Here is a 22,076-nt window from a genome sequence, read left to right on the forward strand (position 1 = left end):
CAAATGCAAAGGGAAAAGTTTTGGTTAGCCACTGGATAAAGCAATAATTAAAGCAAGGGGTAAAGAAAAGCTGCTGGCTTTATCTAGTTGTCAGAGTTAAGCCTACAGAAATTAATAGAGGGCAAGCAGCTCTTTTGTTGATTCCACTCCTCTACTAGATTTAACAATAAAGAGAGAGCAGTTCTTCTCAGGGCATCTGGAACAGTTTTCAGCTGAGAATAAGCAGCCTTTTGGATCCTTTATTGGGTAGAAAACTGGCCCCTAACAGTGCTTTCCTCATTGAAGGCAACTTAATGTCTAAGATGAATAGCTGATCCTGTCTCTGAAGGAGTGGGAGTTTAACAGCAGAGCTTCTCAGGCAGTGTTCCAGTAATGGGAGATTCCACAGACTGATTTGTTTCAAACAACAACAGGAAGTTGGATCTTTTTTGCTTCAGAGAGGAGGCCATGGAAAATGAACCCTTTTTTATTGGGATTGTTATATGAAGTGATGTGTTCTCTTCCATTTCTAATTCCAGTAGGCACGAAGATGAAGGTCAGGACCAGTATCCTCTTAATTGCCTTGCCTGAAGCTATTGACGGTTGGAAATGCCAATTTGACTTCCTTGGAGGTTATCTCTTCGCAGAGTCCTTCAGGTTTTAACTTAGGAAGCAGGAATCAGTATTGTCAGTCCCCAAAAATGTGCCCTCCGTTCATACTGGAGCAGGAGTAGTATTCTGCAGAAGGTCTCCTCTGTTCCTTAGGCCTAGGATGTTACATTGCAGCACATGTCAGAATGATTCAACTGCTGGAATGTTTCTGTTACACTTACAACTGGAGCAGTCCTGGTGCAGAGTTTGGCATATAAAATATGTCTGTCAGACTTCTCTAGTAAAAGAAAATAACTTTTTAAAATGCCTGAATATGTATTTATAAGAATATGTATTGTTAAACATATATTCACATGCACGTGCTTGAATAACGTATGCTTTTTCTTCTTGGGAGAGAAAATTATCAGTGAATCTAACTGCAATACTAAGGTTCCTAGGGAAGTTTGGTACTTTCTTGAACACATGTTGAACCGAGGGATGTAATGTAGTCCCAGCTAATTTTTCTTAAATTCCTAATGTAGTAGATGCTAAGTATGAAATGAGAATCTTTGTGAATGCACTTTTATCTTTTAAAAAAACACTTTTACAATCTGACACTTGACATTTGCAAGGTATATGTGGTTTCCATTTTAAATAGAAAATTTGAAATATTAAGTGTGATTTATATTTATGAACAGTGTAATTACTTTTGATACCAGTTACCCAAAAAGGTGAGACATTAATTTAAATGGAATTGTTAAAACATACTTCGTAAACCAAGTTCCTTTCTAAAATTTTGTAAACAAAATCTTATGCATGTTTCTATCAATAAGTGTGTCATAATTATTGTAAAGTTCTGAGGATTGAAGGAATTTTCTGCTTCTTAGCTGATAATGCTTCCATGTTAGTGCAGAAATAAAATGTGTGTTTTATTTCCCGCTGCTGCTAGTCTGTTCATTTTCTAATTTAAAACAGGTAGTGGCATATACTTTTGTTTAAACTATACTCTTTCGCTTCTTGTAAAATGTATTGGTGGGTATTTATTCATAGTACTCTAAGCTAATTGTTTAGACCATAATGGTTTACTTAAGTATACCGTTTACCTGGGAAACGTTCCAGTTAAAACTCTAGTCTTGTTCTACCAATATTACTAGGGATTAAAATTATATTGTAGTCTGATCTGAAACTTTCTGTATTCACTTGCTATATTCTGGACCATTGTCAGAAAGCTTTACTAAACTGGTGGATCAGTTAAAATTTTTGGTCAATATCTTGTGACTTGTCAGCATTGGAAAGGAATACTTTGTACGACTTGAACCTTGAACATTAGTTTCTCTTTTTCCAACTCTACTTCTAGTTTTGATTTTTTTGTTTTAATTTTTTTTGGGTGTAAATTCAATTTGGTTGTTTGGGAAGCCTTCAACTGAGTTGATACAGCCAGTTACTTTTGTGGAAGAGTAATAATCGGAATTATTTTGCTTTCCTGTGTCCTTCTGCTGAAGTCTGTTGTATGATACGCTATTGGAAACCTTGGAGAAGCCAAATTAACAGGAAAGAAATTACCCTTAATACTGTATTTATTAAACATTTTTAATTTAGGACTCTGTGCATTTTTATGCTTGTCTGCTCTTTTGAGAGCAATGCCAAATCAAAAATTAAAACCAACTAAGGAATTTATAAATATATAGTGACATTTGGCTCAGGACAGGTTATACTAGATGACTGAATCTTCTATGATTGCACTGTCACAGCAAAAGTAGACCTAGAATTTGTTTTATATTGCTGGAGTCTGAAGACAAAAATGGCAGCAGATGAGCTGTGGGAGGAGACAAATGGTGACATTTAATAGAAGTGGAAATAATATTTAATTGAAATATTTCTGGCTAAAGTACATATATAATATTTTTAGAGTCTTTATTGCTAAATAACACTGTAATATTGAAAATATGAATTATCTGTAAAACCTGTGTTCAACAAGTAAGTTATGAATATACTGTTGCTGCTCCTTCTTCTCACCCCTCTCCTCCAGTTTGTTTACTTTGTTCATCTGTAAATTCCATTTTAAACTGCATTGTAAGCTCTTTAGGGCAGAGGCCGTATCTCTTTATGTGTACACTGCCTAAGAGGATGTGAGTGGTGACCGTATGTGCTACTGTACTATAAATGGTAATCAAGATGTTTTTCCCCCCAATAGTCAAATAAATAAATAACCCCTGAAAAATTGTTTTAAATATTGTCCAGGTGCAAAATCTGTGAGAAGAACCACATTTCACTGAAACCTATTGTCTATGTTACATGGTTTAAATGTCTAAATATGTATTTACTTGTAGATGACGACTACGTTCAGATATATTTGAATACATTTCTTTTTAGTCACAAGTCTAAACTACGAGATTCCATACAGTTAAACTCAAATAATGTAATCTGAAAAAAACTATTAAATTTCAAGTAGTCTTCCAGAACAATAAAACCTCCCAACAGTACATGTTGCCGGGATTATAGCCCCCTCCATCACTTCCTTCACGTACCTCTACTTACTGTCTTGCTTTGGGAACATTCTAGAACAGGGGTGGGCAAACTTTTTGGCCCGAGGGCCACATCTGGGTATGGAAATTGTATGGTGGATCCTGAATGCTCACGAAATTGGGGATTGGGGTGCGGGAGGGGGTGAGGGCTCCGGCTGGGGGTGCGGGCTCTTGAGTGGGGCCAGAAATTAGGAGTTCAGGGTGGTGGAGGGGGCTCTGGGCTGGGGCAGGGGTTGAGGTGTGGGGGTGAGGGCTCCAGCTGGGGGTGCAGGCTCTGGGTGGCACTTACCTCAAGCAGCTCCTGGAAGCAGTGGCATGTCCCCCCTCCTGCTCCTACGCGGAGGCGCAGCCAGGGGGCACGGTGCACTGTCCTGTCCTCAGGTGCCGCGTCTGCAGCTCCCATTGGCTGCAGTTGCCAGCCAATGGGATCTGCGGGAGCCACGCACAGCGTGGCAAGCCCTTGACCCCGCTCCCCAGCCGGAGCTCAATGGCCTGATTGAAACATCTGAAGGGCCGAATGCGGCCCCCCAGGCCGTAGTTTGCCCACCCCTGTCCTAGAAGAACAAATGAGTCTTCTAAAATGTCCTGATAGTAATTTAAAGTCAGGATTTGCTGAGCGAAGTTGTGAAATTAATTCTAGAGCTCAGGGTCTCACATAAATATCCAACCACCTTTCCTGTCCTGTTGTTGCTATATGGCTTGTTAGCCTGATTTAGTAATAGTAGCTCCAACAACATGGAGAGAAGTAATCACTCCAGCAGGTCCAAAACCATTTAAGCGTATTTTAGGTATGTTATGGTCTCGTATAAATCCATACCTGGGAATATTATAATGTTTTAATCAGTTAAAAAGCCATTGGATTGTCAGTTCAAGTATGCATACATTTAAAAAGTGCATATTCTGTTTTTAGGAGTTTATATTATCAGTAGTTGTGCTTCTAAATCACCTAGGTGATTTTGTTTTCTAGATTAGTTATGAACTGAAAACACTAAAAATGTAATTGGTATTGTACCCGGTGGTACTGTGAAAAGATGTTTTGGATTCTGCCAACTCATTTTTGCTCATAGTATGGCGGGGCCTAAATCTGAGTAGGCCAGGCCATTCAACTGAACAGGGTTGATGAAGGCATAAACCCCAAACAGACTCAACCAGCCATTATAACTTTAGAATTAAGTGCCAACACAGGTGAGGCCACATTCTGTGCTGATTTCAGTGGGATTACTTGAAATATAAGCAGAGAATTTGACTGGCTGTTTTGTGGCTTCTGTTTTCTCCCCAGTTGTCTTTGTCAGAGTGAACAACACATACATTTAGCTCTCTCTTGTTTCCAAGGCTTTCCCTTAGTTAATTTTTCCTCCATTTATTTAGGTCTTCAAACTGTACAGGATGCCTGCTTAGAAGGCAAAATTGAGGGCTACTTTCAAAGTGGATTCCTAGTGGCTAATTGTTCTGGGAAATCTTCTCTTCTGATTCAGGAGAATGCTGAAAAAAACTTTTAATTGAGATTTGTCTGCTGGAGAAATGCAATATAAAGAGTGTTTAAGCGAATTTACACAAGTAGATCTTTTTTGATAGGACTGGGGTTGCCTTTGCTTTTGCCAACAATGTGTGTGTTTGGTTCCTGCTATTTTTAGTTCTGATGGCTTTAAACCTTTTGTAATAACAGAAAGAGGAAGTGAACAGTGATATCATTTTAATAACATATTTCCTGGTAGGAATGACTTATCAATGAGGCCTAAACAGAGGATGTCATTTCCTGGATTACTTATCTTCAGTTTGGATGGTCTGTTTTATCTTTTGGCCCAGGCATGCTCATCAATGTTCATAAATGTAATACAAATTTAATGCTCTTAGGTGAAAGATGCCCTTCAGCAACTGTTTAGAGCTTAAAACATCAGTTGGTCAAGTATTAAAATATAGAGAGGTCTTTCATACAATAAATATTAACATGTATATGAAATGCCTCGTATTTGTTTAATGTTTTTGTGAACCTTAAAATTTGCTTTCTTTGAAAGAATTTTTATAAGACTTTCTATCACTTCTCCCAGGATTAAGCAAAAACACAGAAATATTGGCCTTTGGGTTTGCTTTTAGCTTCTACTTTTATAGAAAAAAACCCCACTTTTTACAAATATAACCTAAAACAAACATGCAACTTCAAGGATAAACTTTAGACTTCGAAATGCTGCTTGTTTTCACCAGGCCTGATTTTGTTGTTGCACGTTGTGGATGATAGACATCAGAAATTAGGAAGATTTCTAGTGATCTAGGTGGCATAATTGTCATCTCAGTTTCTATGACTGTTCATTGGCAGCTACATGTAAAAGCTGTTTAAATTTTTATGAACAGAATTTGTGGAAAGCTGGGAGAAGAGAGAGCTAATCATTGTACATTTGGCATAATTAAAGTGATACAATTTTCCAGTCTTCATAAAATATAGGAATTGGTGGGTTGAAGAGAAGGATCCTTGACATAAGTGTAAAGGTGTGGCCACTCGCGAGCGTCTCTTGCTGGCGAGGTACATGCCTAGTTTTTTTTTTTTTTTTGGTGCCCGGTGCTGGTAGTTTCTCTTTTTAGATGGGTTTTCAGTGACTCAGCCAAGTCACACGCAGTCTGTAGGTGAAACAAATGGAAAACAAACCCCTTCCAGGGTAGCACAGTCCAACAAAAGGTTGGCCCCTCCCCAGAGTCCTGTCTCTGGGCCTGTTTAAGCACTTGCCCCCTTCTTGAGTGCCAACCAAAACTTGTTGCCTCCTTGGCCTGTGTGGGGACCCAGGCCCGCCCATTACTCTGGGTCCCAACCCTAGGACCCTACAACTAGCAGCCACCTGGTGCTTCCTTCACTATTGTCTATTGCTGCATTGCCTGGGTTGCTTCTCACTCTGTCCCATTAGCTTCTTGGGTCCTCTGCCTTTTCTTCGTTTAAGCAGCGTCTCTCCCAGGCCTCCTTGCTTAGAGAGTTGGTAACAATCTCTGCCCTCTAAAAGATTGTTTCTTTCTCACAGGCTCCTTTGCCTGGTGAGCTTATAACAAGTTTCTCGCCCTTTTTGTCGGGGCTCTTTCTCCCAGGCCTCTGTGCCTAGAGAGCTTCAGAGTCCTACCTCTGCTTAGGCAGTGTTTCTCCACAGTCTCTGTACCTGTGGAGTCTCCCAGCCTTCCACTCTTCGTGGTCCCAGCCAGCTACTGCTCTGTCCAGCTGCTACGGTTTCCTCAGTCAGGAACAGGGTCCTTTAGCCTTCTAGGCTCTGATTGGCTGCCTCCCCTGCAACCTCTTTAGGCAGCGAAGAGGACCCCACTCTACTGCCTTTTTTCTGGGGTGGAGTGCTGAAGAAGCACAAGGCCATCTGGAGGACCTGAAAGGCCTAGTACACGCCGTCACCCTAAGACATTTTAACAATGTCACGGTGTGATGTTGGTAACTTACATTTAACTGTTACAATTCTATGGACCCTCTAGTACAGCATCACTAAAATATATAATTTGATGCCTTTTCCCCCCGGATCTATAACTAGGATATAGATTGAACATAGTAATCCATGCATTTAAAAAAAAAAAAACCACCCAAAATATAATGCAAAATGACCTTGCAGGTCATAAATAGCCAGAAGTAATTTTCAATTCTCTTCCAGCTTGTACAGATTCTGGAGTAAAAAGAAAAGGAGGACTTGTGGCACCTTAGAGACTAACCAATTTATCTGAGCATAAGCTTTCGTGAGCTACAGCTCAGTAGTAGTTTAAAAAAACAAATTACAGTGACTGTGACAGACTGACAATATCCTGGATAAACCTTATCAAATTAAGAGAAACGTCTTAAGTTAAACCTTATTGAATTAGGGTTAATATCTTTGGGGGCCCATTGTATTAAAAATGTAATTGTGTATATGTTATGGAATTATATGTACCTTCTCTAGTTGGAGGGGGATGCTAATATACTTTCTCTGTTATCAGCCCTTTGAAGCCAACCCCTGGAGAGGTACGCATATGCTAGTGCAAACTGGATTCTCCAGGAACCAACAGACAAAGAAAGGATTTTTGGATAAATAACCTGGTTTTAAAGTGGCTCAGGGCCTTCTTCCTGATCCAGCAAATGGACAGGACCTCTGGTCCACAGAGGTCCCCAATCCTTAAGGTAGGATGGAAAGACTGTGGCTACTGAAGCCCCATAAGACTGTGTGCTTGTTCTGAGCTGGAGCTGTGATGAACTTGTGATCGCAAAGGAAAATCCTTGGGTGAGGTTTTGAAGGACTGCTCCTGCCAGAGCCTATGTTAGAGTTGGGATGTTCTCTGGTAAGCTTATTAGCGTGAGTGTAGGTTCTTTTATTGTTCTTGATCTGTTTCTCTGTCATCCTTTTACCTTAAGGATAAAATAGGCTTGTATAAGAAGTGCTTTGTCGGTAACTTATAATTACAGCAATTCAGCGTTTTAATTGTCTCTGAAGAGAAAGCGAGCAGGTGGGCTTGGGCAACCCAGCCTGTCTCTGCTGGGAATAACACAGTGAAGTCAGGGAACAGTGTAGCCTACAAATACCCCAGTCAAATGGGAATGAGATGCCAATCTCCACGCAAGAGAGGCAATGACTGGGGAGGTGGAAACCTGCGAGTGGGTGCCTTTGGTGGGCCACTGAAGGGACATACAAATGCAGTTAAGGTGAACTGGGACAGTGACAATAAATGGAGAGCAAGCAGGAGATATGGGTCCATGTAGGGAGCAGTGGAGTTAGGAGGACTGTTGATGTTTGGGAAAAGAACAGGTTTTCTTGTTGAGTCTATGCAGGTACATTTAGTAATGAACATCCCTGATCTGTATCTAAGATAAATTCAGGCTCAATTATGGATCTATAGTCAATTGAGGGCTTTTGAGGAATCAAAAGTTCAAAATCGGATGATAGTTGAGGTTTCCAGCATCATCAAAACCACCTTATGGAATTGTAGCCCCATTGTTTGTACTGTTGGTAGTCCATAGTAGCCAGTCACTGTGGTACACAATTGCAATTGGGGCCCCATTGTGCTGGATTCTATTAAATGGTAGTGACAGTCCCCATCTGCACTCAGATAATCAGTTCCCCTTCTTAACCTCACCTGTCTCCCTTTCACATTACCCATTCTGAACAGCCTTAAATCTGACTGTTTATTGGTTATGTTTCTGTTTTGCTGAGTAGCTTAAGGTTGTTTGTTTTATAAACTACATTGCACATAGTTCTGTACATGGTTCATGTTGATTCATATAAGAAAGTGAGTTATTGTGCCAGATTACAAATAGTGTCTGTGAGGTGTTTGTCAGTAATGTTCAGAAAAACTTCTGTAAATGGATTATCTAAATTTTTAGTGAACATACCACGTGCTGCCAACTACAGGGGTTCTTGTGCCTTCCTTTGAACCATCTGGTACTGGCCACTATTAGAATGCTAGACTAGATGTATTATGGGTATGATCTGGTATAGCAATTCCTAGGGTAGCATATTTATAAAGGTAGAAATTACAGAATTGAAATCTGCGTGTTTGTGGTGGTATATTATATATTTATGGCTTCAGTTGTGTCTGCAGTTCCTTCAAAAAGTACACGATTGTGTCAAACTTCTGGAAGTTAGCAGTGACAGCTTTAAACAGTGTTACGAGCAAGCAAGTGGATCAGGAGTTATTTCTCCTCTTCCTTTGGGGAAACTGGTGTGACACCATGGCTCCCCCTTATTCACCACTGTCATATAATTAGGATATGTTTTGTACAAAGTATGCCGTGTGAGGTATCAGTCTAAAAGTCTTGATCTGCTAGACATTAATATCTCATTGGATTATATGTGCTGTCATTGTATGTGAAGTTACGAAGTTTGACTATGTATGAGTTACTGAAACATGTGAGGTTGAAAACACCCACAAGCAGCCTTTCAGGTACAACAGTAAAAAGGCCAAAAAATCTTTAATGGCTTATTGAGGAAATGCGCACAAGCACAAGGAATTATGTATGATAGAAACCTCTCAGAGATAGCACCACACAATGGGAACTGTTTGACCCAGGTCACAGCAGAAGAGCTTTCTAGCAAGTGAGAAGAAGTTATAAAAGGGGGAAATTACATCATGATGGTACCTCACTCTCCCTACAACAACAACACCTGGAAACACCCGGGGAACAAAGACTCAGCTGTGGGAAGTGATGGTCCCAGGCTAGAGGGATTTCTAGCCTGTGTATGAAAACCTGGGAAACCCATGCTGCAAAGCCAAGGCAGCTTGTGCTTTAAGAATCTTCCAGCCTGTTTATCACTCGGGTGAGAATTTGCTAATTCATATCCTGCCTATCTAGTATGTTAAACTCAGTTTGTGTTTTTGTTTATTTACTAGGTAATCTGCTTTGATCTGTTGCTGTCACTTATAATCACTTAAAATCTTTCCTTTTGTAGTTAATAAACTTTTAATCCAGACCAGTGTGCATTTGACTAAGGTGTCTGGGGAAAATCTCAGCTGGGTTATCACAAGTGTGCTCTTCACACTGAGGGAGAAGCGGACTGGATGTTAAACCTATATACTGGCCAGATTTGACGAGGGCAGGACGGTACTGCTCTGGGGTCCCAGGCTGGGAAGGCTGGTGGTTAGAGAGCCTGTATGTAACTGCAGCTGGGTGTGTCACCAGCATTCACACAGGTAGGGAAAGTGCAAGATTGGAGGGCTTTGCAGCTTGTCACAGCAGCACAGTGTGAGAGGGAGCCCTGGCTGGTGGGTCAGAAGGCTCAGTGGTATCGCAGTTCCAAGTGGCACCCCAGGGGGAACCCGTCACAACTGGGACTTGGAATTTTCAGCTGTATCATCGCTTTCCTTTTGATACCCCTAACTCAGTATCATTTATATTTACTTTCCAGTGTAGTGTCCAGCAACCTTTTTCATAATGGTCATCTGACCATAAGAGAATTTCAGAGTTGGAATATTTGTCGGGGGAGCCACAGAGGGCTGATTTAGCCTTTTATCCCAAAACAAAACTCCCAATTCTATAAATACTATTACTGTAGTACCTGGCAGCCCTAGTCATGGACCAGAATGATATTGTTATATTCCTCCATCTAATGCCTTGAATTCAAAGGGAGAGATTAGCATAAACTAGATGTGTATGGTGCACATAATGTCTATCAAAAGAAGACTGAAACCTTTAGGACTTCGAGATCCTTATTATCATCACGCGGTCTAATGCAGAACACTTCCAATTCCTCCATAGATAACTGGATTAAGGCAGGTATCTTAGAATCTTACAAAAGGCAAAGAAAAACCTACTGATATAAGCATCAAATATGCCAGTAGTTCCATTGTCGGTGGAAAATTTTCGTGACTCCTATGAAAAGAGATGCAAGCAGCAATATGGCCTTGCTCTCGTACCATCATCAGACAGTGCAAGATAGGTGTATTCATCTGCAGACACAGCTTTTCAGAGGAAGATACTTCAGTCTATAGTGCACGCAGTAATAGAATTTGTTATCCAAGTTTTATTCCTTTTATATGTACATAGCTGATAAATTAATTGTATGTGCGATGCCTATTAGCTTCAATGGCAATTGTGGACACATAATTGGAGGGATGATCTGGGCCTTAGAAATCTTGTTAGTATTGTTACAGATTTAGTTGGGGTCCCAGTGACAAGTCTAGTTTTTCCTATGTTGCATGTAGAAAAGAATCTAGGAAGACCCAAATTAACAGATTAGGCAATTCTTCACCCTCTACCCATGCCAAGTTTCAGAGCCTGGGCTCCAGCCTGAGCAGGAACATCTACACTGCTATTTTTAGCCATGCAGCCTGAGCCCTGAGAGACCGAGTCAGTTGACCTGGGCTTTGAGACTTAGTGTTGCGGTTATCTTTGCAGTGTAGACATACCCTTAATGTGCTATTCCTACTGCTTGAAGCTGCATTGCAGGCTGGACATCCAACAGCCCAGAGATTAGTCTCTACCTTTCAAAAGACCTTACGGGATGACTACATGTTTCAAAGTGCAGACATTTGCTCTGTTCCACTATATTTGAATCCCTCTATTTGAATTTCTGCATTTCTAAATCTTCAGTTCTTAGTGCCTTCAAGGACTTGCTGAGTAGTTGATTAGCATTAAGAAGTATGACAGTATTTTGGTGAGCTTCTTGCAATGCTTGATGTTTGTTTCTAAGGAGTGGGAGAACCTTAAACGCAGGTGCTTCGTAATCCCTCTGCTGCTTAGTTCTTTGCATTGGCAGTGTGTGAATATTTGAGGTTCCCAAGTGAACATTGTGTACCTCATTATTGCAAGGTGATATCCTAGCCTCCTGAGTTGACAGTGTCTGCACCTCAGCATCAGGTTTCACTCATTTTGCCTTTCTAAACAGATGCTAATTCATCATCGTACACAGAGCCTAAACTTTCCTATGTATTTTCCTATGGTGGGGTGTATCATTAATGTTTTACAATATTGAGGATTGAACACAATGAATGTAATAAAGGCTGTCCAATGATCTGAACTATCTTGTTTTGAAAAAAAAAAATATATTATCTCCTGCATAAGGAGTTATATTGACTGTGTTCTTTTGACATAGCAGGTCAGTTGTATACAAGCTCCTTTTTCCTTGAGGAATACCAGTTTGGTAAAATTGTGGAATTTAACAAGTTTTTCGTCAGTACATTTAACCACAAGATAGTGGTTCTGGTGCTGGTATTCTCCAGAGCAGTGGTGGATGGCGAACCACAACCACTGGGAACTGCAGGCGGCTGTGCCTGCAGACAGACGGTCAATATAAACAAACTATCTTGTGGCCTACCAGCGGATTATCCTGACGGGCTGCGTGTGGCCCGCAGGTTGTCCACCACTACTCTGGAGTGTACATAATTTTGTACATAATTCTACATTTGTAAGATCAACTTTCATGATAAAGTGATTGCACTTTAGTACTTGTATTAGGTGAATTGAAAAATACTATTTCTTTCGTTTTTTACAGTGCAAATATTTGTAATAAAAATAAATATAAAGTGAGCACCGTGCACTCTGTATTCTGTGTTGTAAGCGAAATCAATATATTTGAAGATGTAGAAAACATCCAAAAGTATTTTAAATAAATGGTATTCTATTATTGTTTAACAGCATGATTAATCAATGATTAATCACAATTAATTTTTTAATCACTTGACAGCCCTAATAATCACATTTTCTGGACCAAAAATCTGGCCTAACTCGTGAATTTATGCTAATGAGAAGGAATATGTGTTCTTTTGTATTTGTATCTCTGTTGTAGCAAATGTGTAGCACATAAAGTCTTTCATTTTGCTCATCTTGAGGACCATATTGGTCCTACCTTTTGGCTGTTTCCCACCTGATTAGTATTTCCCCTCAGCTCTCCAGCCTGCTTCTGTGGATGGGGGATTTGGATGACCTCTGATTCTTCTGAATACATGAAACTTCCTTTAACAGTTTTTGTTTCTTCATGATTGGACAATTTATGTATTTGTGGAGACAGCCTTTTGAGCTTTGGTTTCTAAGAGAAGGAATCCAGTTAATATGCTTTCTTTAGAGGAGAAATTTTGCATTTTTCCTTTTCTAGATGAGATTCTCACTCACTTGTCCCACTTCCCTTCAGTGTTGATAAGGGAAAGAAATATTTTCAATAACTAAACTTTTTTTAATAGCCTCTTTCTGTTCTATAAATATTCTTTGGACTTTTATTATACTTAGATTTTGGGGAGCTCTTTGCTTCCCATTCATAAAAGTTACTGAAACCAGTTATTCTGTACAATTGATTTCAGAATGAGGATTGCCTTACTGTGCCTCAAAGAACAAAAATGTTTTAAGATGTAGGGAAGTTCTGATTTGTCTTGTCCTAGGGGGTCCGAATTCAAGATCAGAAATCCAGTGAAACGATACCTTGAGTGAGGGAGAATTCTAAAACACATGTTGCTGCCCTTGCGCCTGTGCAATCCTTTTCGTTCATTAAGATAACTGTATTTGCATAATGGGATTGTGGTCTGTGCTTGAATAATATAGAACCATACTTATTACAATAGTTTTAAGAGAGAGGTTAATTTTGAAATTCTAGAAACACGTTTACAATTAACTTATTTTTATTTCTTTTCAGGATGGCCTGAATTCTTTGGTCCTTGATCTGGATTTTCCAGCACTGAGGAAAAACAAGAACATAGATAATTTCTTAAATAGATGTAAGTTGCACTTAAGTATGCTTGATGTTGTCATGATTGCACTATAACAGTCTTGGAAGCTGAATGGGCAGAAATACTATACATTACTTATGTGTACTTCGCTAATTACCACAAAACAGAGCTTGCACTATAAAAACAGCATTCCCTTCTCAGTAGATACTTGAGATCTCATTGCAATGGTGATGTTTCATTACTAAAATTTCATTACTCTTACAAATGTATCGGAAAGTATACTGATCAATACTATACTTTTAATTTTAATTCAGAAAAGTCCTTCTACCACATCTTAAATAGATTTTAAAGTATGGTTGTTTAATTGCAATGTTTGTTTTAGGTGCATCTTTGTCATGTAAATAACAAACTTACTGTGATTCTCTCTTAAACCACTTCAAAACATAGCTGTTGTCTATGGAAGGAACATTTTCCCAAAAATTCAGTCTTGTTTTAAAACCAGTTGGAGCTGCAGTATAGACAAAGCTGTGCTAGCTGATGCAGTTTTTATAACTAGCTTAGTTAAAACTGCTTTCTAAACTAGAACTCAAACTTGGCGGGGCGGGGGGGGGGGGAGATTTGCAACTATTCAGGGAATACTCACTCCTTTCAAATGTTAGTGTCCTGGGAAAAACAGGAGGAACCATAATTCCATTAATGTTTACATTGGTCTGGGGAGCAAAAATTCCTTTGGTTATCTGTCCCTTAAGGGTAGTATGGCCTAATGGTCTGCCTAACCCATTATGTGGCACAGCTCTTTAAGAGATTGAAAGATCTGATTATATACCCAAGGATTTGGGAGACACTGGGAGAGAGGAAGCAGTCCTGGGGGTAAGAAGCGTTCAGAAGGAAATCCCGTTACTGTTTCTTTAAGGACTTAAGGCTGGGAGCTTTGCAGAGAGGGTGGGGCAAAGCTCCCCTCTCACATGACCAACTGGGGATGACCTGGGAGAAAAGGACTAGCATAAAGGTTGCCTCCTCTCACAGCAGAACAGATGCCAGGAGATACCAGCAGTGAAAGGCTGCCTTGCTGAGCAACATGAATGATAATTAAGGAAAGGGGACTAGCTGGGGCAGAAGCTGGTAAAGGCCCCCCAGTTGGCTAATATACAACTCAGCTCCATGGAGGAGAGCTGGGGAGACTCCTGGGTAGGGAGAAAGTAGTACAGCCCCGTTCTAAAGAGAAAAGCTGGGGAGTCCTGCTTAAGGAAGGACTGGAAAGGGGCAACCCCAAGAAAGAACCACAAATGTTTCCTGGACCAGAGACTCTTCTCTGGTCCTGTTGTGAAAGAAATATATTCAGTATTATGCTTAACCATTTGATGGCTATTGAACCTCACAGGTATATCCCGGCAAATTGTACCTGCCATGCTGCTGAATGTGCTTGGTACTTTAACGTTACACCCTCATCAAAAGAATATTAGTGGATGGAGGCAGCACAGCAGGTGGCAGAGGAGTAAAAGTTCAAGGTTGTCATGTTGGGTCCTTAACGGCTAAAATGTGTCTGGAGGCTTGAAAAGTGTATGTTTCTAAGGCATTAGGTAGACTACAACTGAAATTAGAATAGTATTAGTTTTCACAGTTACGAGGAGATGATCATTCAACTGTTTACCAAGAAATACCAAAAAGACTGCAATTATGGATTTTAATTCTGAGCAAATGGTTTAAAAACAACGTAGGAGTTAGTTGCAAATTTTAACTTTTGTATTCAAATGGCTTGTTTTTACCGTCTGGATGACAAATATTACCAGAGCTGTTCTCACACTGCTACAGATCTGTCTTTATGACGTCATTCTTTAAACTTGTTTTAGATGAGAAAATTGTGGAAAAAATTCGAGCTTTACAAATGAAAGCTGAAGACTATGATGTTGTTAAGGTGATTGGAAGAGGCGCTTTTGGAGAAGTACAGTTGGTAAGAATGTCTACTCATCATCTGATTACTACTTGTCAGCTAGATTTATTGTACCAACTAGATACTCTTAGAGCCACACTTTTAATGGAAAGTATGCACATTTTCAAACATGGATTTATTTTTTTTAATTCTCTGCTTGTTGTAATTTAGTATCAAATTCCTTGTTAAATATAAACTTTGTGACATAAAGAAATCCAAGGGAATTAAATGTTCACATTATATCCTTAACACACTTTCCTGTGCTGAAGCTTAGTAGTGTATTGAAGATCATAAAATCAGACCTCAAAAATAGTTTACCCATAATGGTGGGTTGCAAGGGAAAGAACTGAAAAGCTGTTTCCCTTACCTAGGGCAGCTTTAGAGTATTTAGCTTGTGCTAGGTATGTTTTTTTCTTGGCCACAATAGTATCAGGAAACCTCCTTTGTTGGTAAAGTGTCAATAGTGCAACAAGAAGGCTTTCCCCACAGTTCTCTCTTGCTCTTGGTACGTGGGACAACAGTTTTATAATGCATTCAGTTAATACTATTTACATACAAGGTTTTTATTCCAAATTTCTTTTCTTAATTTTTGTTTCTAATTTAAAAATCCAAACAGTTTGTTTTCAAGGTATATTACCCAATGTAAATACCTATTTAGAAATTTACATAAAGATGAGATTAGAGAACACTCCATCTGCTGATTTGGGTCATCCATAGTTTCCTTTGCAATTGATTTTGATGTGTCTAAGGCTGCCAAGTGCGGTTGTAGGATAAATCAACAATTTTAAAATTAAAAGTGTGTGTGTGTGTAATATTTCTAAAATACCTACTTTAAATTTTATATATATGTTTTCACCGACTTCTCATTTTAAAAGTTTGTTGTTGTCAAGGTTCCTCCCCCACTCTGAACTCTAGGGTACAGATGTGGGGACCTACATGAAAAACCTCCTAAGCTTATCTTTACCAGCTTAGGTCAAAACTTCCCCAAGGTACAAAATATTCCACCCTTTGTCCTTGCCGCTACCACCACCAAACTAATACTGGTTACTGGGGAAGAGCTGTTTGGACGCGTCTTTCCCCCCAAAATACTTCCCAAAACCTTGCACCCCACTTCCTGGACAAGATTTGGTAAAAAGCCTGACCAATTTGCCTAGGTGACTACAGACCCAGACCCTTGGATCTTAAGAACAATGAACAATCCTCCCAACACTTGCACCCCCCCCTTTTCTGGGAAATGTTGGATAAAAAGCCTCACCAATTTGCATAGGTGACCACAGACCCAAACCCTTGGATCTGAGAACAATGAAAAAGCATTCAGTTTTCTTACAAGAAGACTTTTAATAAAAATACAAGTAAATAGAAATAAAGAAATCCCCCCTGTAAAATCAGGATGGTAAATATCTTACAGGGTAATTAGATTAAAAAACATAGAGAACCCCTCTAGGCAAAACCTTAAGTTACAAAAAAGATACACAGACAGAATTAGTTATTCTATTCAGCACAATTCTTTTCTCAGCCATTTAAAGAAATCATAATCTAACACATGCCTAGCTAGATTACTTACTAAAAGTTCTAAGACTCCATTCCTGGTCTATCCCCGGCGGAAAACCAGCATATAGACAGACACACAGACCCTTTGTTTCTCTCCCTCCTCCCAGCTTTTGAAAGTATCTTGTCTCCTCATTGGTCATTTTGGTCAGGTGCCAGCGAGGTTACCTTTAGCTTCTTAACCCTTTACAGGTGAGAGGAGCTTTCCCCTGGCCAGGAGGGATTTCAAAGGGGTTTACCCTTCCCTTTATATTTATGACACGCCCCCCAAATCTCAGCTAGGGTGAAACACTGGCTGGGATTTCTTCCTGGAGATCTAGGAAAAACAGAGTTAATAAGACACATGCATCTCTAAATATACTACCAAGTACATAAAGACTAACAGTATTTTCCACATCTCAAGGACGATTTTAACCAGTTGATTCTGGGAAACTTTCACGGGAGAGTGCATCAGCCACTTTGTTAGAAGCTCCTGAGATGTGCTGGATGTCGAAATCAAAATCTTGGAGAGCTAAACTCCACCGAAGAAGTTTTTTGTTAGTTTCCTTGATGGTGTGGAGCCACTTCAGTGCAGCATGGTCGGTTTGCAGGTAGAAACGCCGTCCCCAAACATATGGGTGTAGCTTTTCCAGAGCGTAGACAAAGGCGTAACATTCTTTTTCAGTGACTGACCAGTTGCTTTCCCTCTCAGACAGTTTTTTGCTGAGAAACACTACAGGGTGGAATTCTTGATCAGGGCCTTTCTGCATTAAAACTGCTCCCACACCACGCTCGGACGCATCTGTGGTTACTAGGAACGGTTTGTCAAAGTCTGGGGCCCTTAGTACAGGATCAGACATGAGTGTCGCTTTAAGCTTGTTAAAGGCCTTCTGACACTTTTCGGTCCACTGAACAGCATTTGGCTGTTTCTTTTTGGTTAGGTCTGTCAGTGGGGCGGCGATTTGGCTGTAGTGCGGTACGAATCGTCTGTAATAACCGGCCAAGCCTAAGAAGGATTGAACCTGTTTCTTTGACTTTGGGACAGGCCACTTTTGGATAGCATCCACTTTGGCCTGTAGGGGGCTGACAGTTCCTTGACCCACCTGGTGTCCAAGGTAAGTCACTCTGTTTAGGCCTATTTGAGACTTCTTAGCCTTAACAGTTAGTCCTGCCTCCCTTATGCGCTCAAGGACTTTTTGTAGATGTTCCAGGTGGTCTGCCCAGCAATCCGAAAATATGGCCACATCGTCAAGGTAGGCGACTGCATATCTCCTAATCCCGCTAGGAGGCCATCTACAAGTCTTTGGAAAGTGGCGGGTGCATTTTGCAGCCCGAAAGGGAGTACATTAACTTCATACAGCCCGAGATGTGTGATGAAGGCTGACCTTTCCTTGGCAGATTCATCTAGCGGTACTTGCCAGTACCCCTTGGTTAAGTCCAAGGTAGAGATGAACTGGGCCCGTCCCAGTTTCTCTAATAGTTCATCTGTGCGTGGCATTGGATAGTTGTCTGGGCGAGTTACAGCATTTAGCTTACGGTAGTCCACGCAAAAACGTATTTCCCCATCTGGTTTGGGAACTAGAACCACTGGAGATGCCCATGCACTTTCAGAGGGGCGGATTACACCCATCTGTAACATATCCTGGATCTCCCGTTCTATAGCAGTTTTAGCTTGAGGAGACACCCGGTAAGGGTGGACCCTAATTTGGTGAGCATTACCTGTGTCATTGGAGTGGTATGCCCGTTCAGTCAGTCCTGGGGTGGCTGAGAACGTTGGCGCGTAGCTAGTGCACAGCTCCTGGATCTGCTGTCGCTGCATACGCCCAAGGATCATGGAGAGGTTCACCTCTTCCACACCACCACCACATTTCCCTTCGTAGTAGACACCTTCGGGCCACTCAGCGTCGTCTCCTCCCTGGGCTGTAAACTGACAAACCTTTAATTCTCTGGAATAAAAGGGCTTTAGAGAATAATATGGTACACCTTAGGCTTTCGGTTGGAGGTGGGGAATGCTATGAGATAATTAACAGTTCCCAGGCGCTCCTGGACCGTGAATGGCCCTTCCCACGATGCTTCCATTTTATGGGCCTGGAGCGCCTTTAAGACCATGACCTGGTCTCCTACTTGGAAGGAACGCTCTCTGGCATGTTTATTATACCAGGCTTTTTGCTCTTTTTGAGCATCCTGTAAGTTTTCTCTAGCAAGGGCTAAAGAGGTTCGGAGGGTGTTTTGTAGGTTGGTTACGAAGTCCAGAATGTTAGTTCCTGGAGAAGGTGTAAATCCCTCCCATTGCTGCTTCACCAACTGCCATGGCCCCTTAACCTCACGGCCATATACAAGTTCAAATGGGGAAAACCCTAAACTGGGATGTGGTACAGCTCTGTAGGCAAAGAGCAACTGCTGCAACACTAGGTCCCAATCATTGGAGTGCTCATTTACGAATTTACGTATCGTGGCCCCCAAAGTTCCATTAAACTTCTCCACCATGCCATTTGTTTGATGGTGGTAAGGAGTGGCAACCAAGTGATTTACCCCATGAGCTTTCCAAAGGTTTTCCAAGTTCCTGCCAGGAAATTAGTCCCTGCATCTTTGAGGATGTCGGAGGGCCAACCTACCCTGGCAAAAATGTCAGTTAGTGCCTGGCACACACTTTTAGCCCTGGTGTTGCTTAGAGCTACTGCTTCCGGCCATCGGGTGGCAAAATCCATGAAAGTCAGTATGTACTGCTTTCCTCTGGGTGTCTTTTTCGGAAAAGGACCCAGAATATCCACAGCTACTCGCTGAAATGGAACTTCAATGATGGGGAGTGGCTGGAGAGGGGCTTTGACCTGGTCTTGGGGTTTTCCCACTCTTTGGCACACCTCACAAGACTGGACATAGGTAGAAATATCCTTGCCCATTCCCTCCCAGTGGAATGACCCCCCCAAACGGTCTTTGGTCCTGTTCACCCCAGCATGGCCACTAGGGTGATCGTGGGCTAAGCTCAAGAGCTTGGCCCGGTATTTAGTTGGAACTACCAACTGTCTCTGAGGATGCCAGTCTTCCTGGTGTCCCCCAGAAAGAGTTTCCTTGTATAAAAGTCCTCTTTCTACAACAAACCTGGATCGATTAGAAGAGCTGAGAGGCGGTGGGTTTCTCCGTCTCGCCGTCCAAGCTCTCTGGAGGCTTTCATCTGCTTCCTGTTCGGTCTGGAACTGTTCCCTTGATGCTGGAGACATCAGTCCCTCATTGGATTGTGGACCTAGGCTTGGTCCCTCTGGAAGCGATATAGGGGATGGAGCTGTTTCTGTTGACTGTGAACCGCTCTCCGCTGGTGCACTATGTTGGGATTCAGGCTCCGGCTGAGCCTCTTGTGTCGGGTTATCGGCTGCTGCCAGTTCAGGTTCGGTGGGGCCATCTGGTGTTGAGGTTGCAAGTACTGGATTCAGTGCTGACACTGGGTCTGGTGTTGGTTGTTCGGCTGGTTCCGGTTCTGGGACTGGTTCCGTCTGGGTCTCTGGGACTGGATCCACTACTGCTGTTGCAGACATTGGCCTGGGGTCCGGGTCCATGATAGAAGTTTCCGGAACAGAGCTAGGCCTCACAGCTTGTTTAGCCTGGCTGTGGGTGATCGTTCCCACCCTCCTGGCCTGCTTCACATGATTGGCCAAGTCTTCCCCCAACAGTATGGGGATGGGATAATCATCATAGACTGCAAAAGTCGACATTCCTGACCAGCCCTTGTACTGGACAGGCAACTTGGCTGTAGGCAAATTGAAAGAGTTGGACTTGAAGGGTTGAATCGTCACTTGGATCTCTGGGTTGATTAAATTGGGGTCCACTAAGGAAGCATGGATAGCTGACACTTGTGCTCCGGTGTCCCTCCACGCGGTGACCTTCTTCCCGCCCACACTCACAGTTTCCCTCCGCTCCAAGGGTATCTGGGAGGTATCTGGGCCTGTGGACCTCTGGTGTGATTCCGGTGCAATGAACTGTAATCTGTTGGGGTTCTTGGGGCAGTTGGCCTTTACATGCCCCAGCTCGTTACATTTAAAACATCGTCCAGCTGACGGGTCACTGGGGCGAGGAGGGTTGCTGGAGAACGGGGTGGTGGGACGATAAGGGGTCTGGAGGGTTCTTTGGGAGGTAGGTGGGGCTTTGGGCGGCCCCCAGTAATAGGGTGTGGTCTGGGGTGGTCCCTTCTGGTCTCTGCTCCAACTGCGACCAGTTTTCTTCTTCTCTGCCACCTCCACCCATCTGGCTCCAATCTCTCCTGCCTCGATTACAGTTTTGGGTTTCCCATCTAGGATGTATCTTTCTATTTCCTCAGGAACACCCTCTAAGAATTGTTCCATTTGCATTAGGAAGGGCAAATTTACTGGAGATTCAACACTTGCTCCTGATATTCAGGCATCCCAATGTTTCACAATGTGGTAGGCATGTCGGGTAAATGACATGTCTGGTTTCCACCTTAGGGCTCTGAACCTCCGACGAGACTGCTCGGGTGTTATCCCCATTCTGACTCTTGCCTTGGATTTAAACAGTTCATACTTGTTCATGTGTTCTTTAGGCATTTCAGCTGCCACCTCAGCTAAGGGTCCACTGAGCTGCGGCCTCAGCTCTACCATGTATTGGTCAGTAGAGATGTTGTACCCAAGGCAGGCCCTTTCGAAGTTTTCTAAGAAGGCCTCAGTATCATCACCTGCCTTGTAGGTGGGGAACTTTCTGGGATGGGAAGTGGTACCTGGAGAAGGATTGCTAGGGTTTGTTGGTATATTCTGCTGGGCCTTTATCCTCTCTACCTCCTCCACATGCTTCCTCTCTTTTTCCTTCTCCTCCTCCACATGCTTCCTCTCTTTTTCCTTCTCCTCCTCCACATGCTTCCTTGCCTCCATTTCCCTCTTGTGGGCAGCCTCCTGTACCTCCTTCTCCAGCCGCATGAGTTCTATCTGTCTTTCATGTTCCCTTTGTTTTTCCTCAGCCTGAAATTTGACTAATTCCAGCTGTAGTCGAGCTGCGGATTTGGTCATTCTAATCTCTCTGTTTTTAACTAACTTTACACCCGAGGTTTAGAAATAAACAAACAAAACTTGGCTGTAAAATTTTGCTGTGCTGGAATAGAATACCTATTCTCTGATAGTGATTGTCAGCCTACAGAAAAAGACAATTCCCTTGTCTCTGCTCTGGGCCCAAATTAAAGCAAAAAACCTCCAACTACTTGGAAACCTGCTTACCCAGCCCAAAGAAAAAGCAAATGGGTAGAACACACACCCCCTATTTACTTTTAGGAAGAAAAGAAAAAAAACCTCTGGGTTGGAAGACTGTGAATTTCCCTGCAGGAGTTAAGTACCCTGCCTCCAGGCAAAGAAAACCTGCAATTCACAAAGATAATCCCCTTTTGTCTCTGCATGGCCACAAAGCAGAGAAAAAACAAGCTGCTTTCAGTT

General features: G+C 41.9%; 1 protein-coding gene across 1 annotated transcript in view; it reads left to right on the forward strand.

Moving 5' to 3' along the window:
• The window catches only part of ROCK2 (Rho associated coiled-coil containing protein kinase 2), a 149,485-nt gene that overhangs the window by 62,584 nt on the left and 64,825 nt on the right, over nucleotides 1-22,076 (forward strand). The window contains exons 2-3 of the mRNA XM_077812517.1: nucleotides 13,160-13,241; nucleotides 15,044-15,144. Coding sequence (XP_077668643.1) covers nucleotides 13,160-13,241; nucleotides 15,044-15,144 — 183 coding nt within the window. The remainder of the gene's footprint in view (nucleotides 1-13,159; nucleotides 13,242-15,043; nucleotides 15,145-22,076) is intronic.

Source organism: Eretmochelys imbricata, chromosome 3 (genome assembly GCF_965152235.1).
Source record: "Eretmochelys imbricata isolate rEreImb1 chromosome 3, rEreImb1.hap1, whole genome shotgun sequence".
NCBI lineage: Eukaryota > Metazoa > Chordata > Testudines > Cheloniidae > Eretmochelys > Eretmochelys imbricata.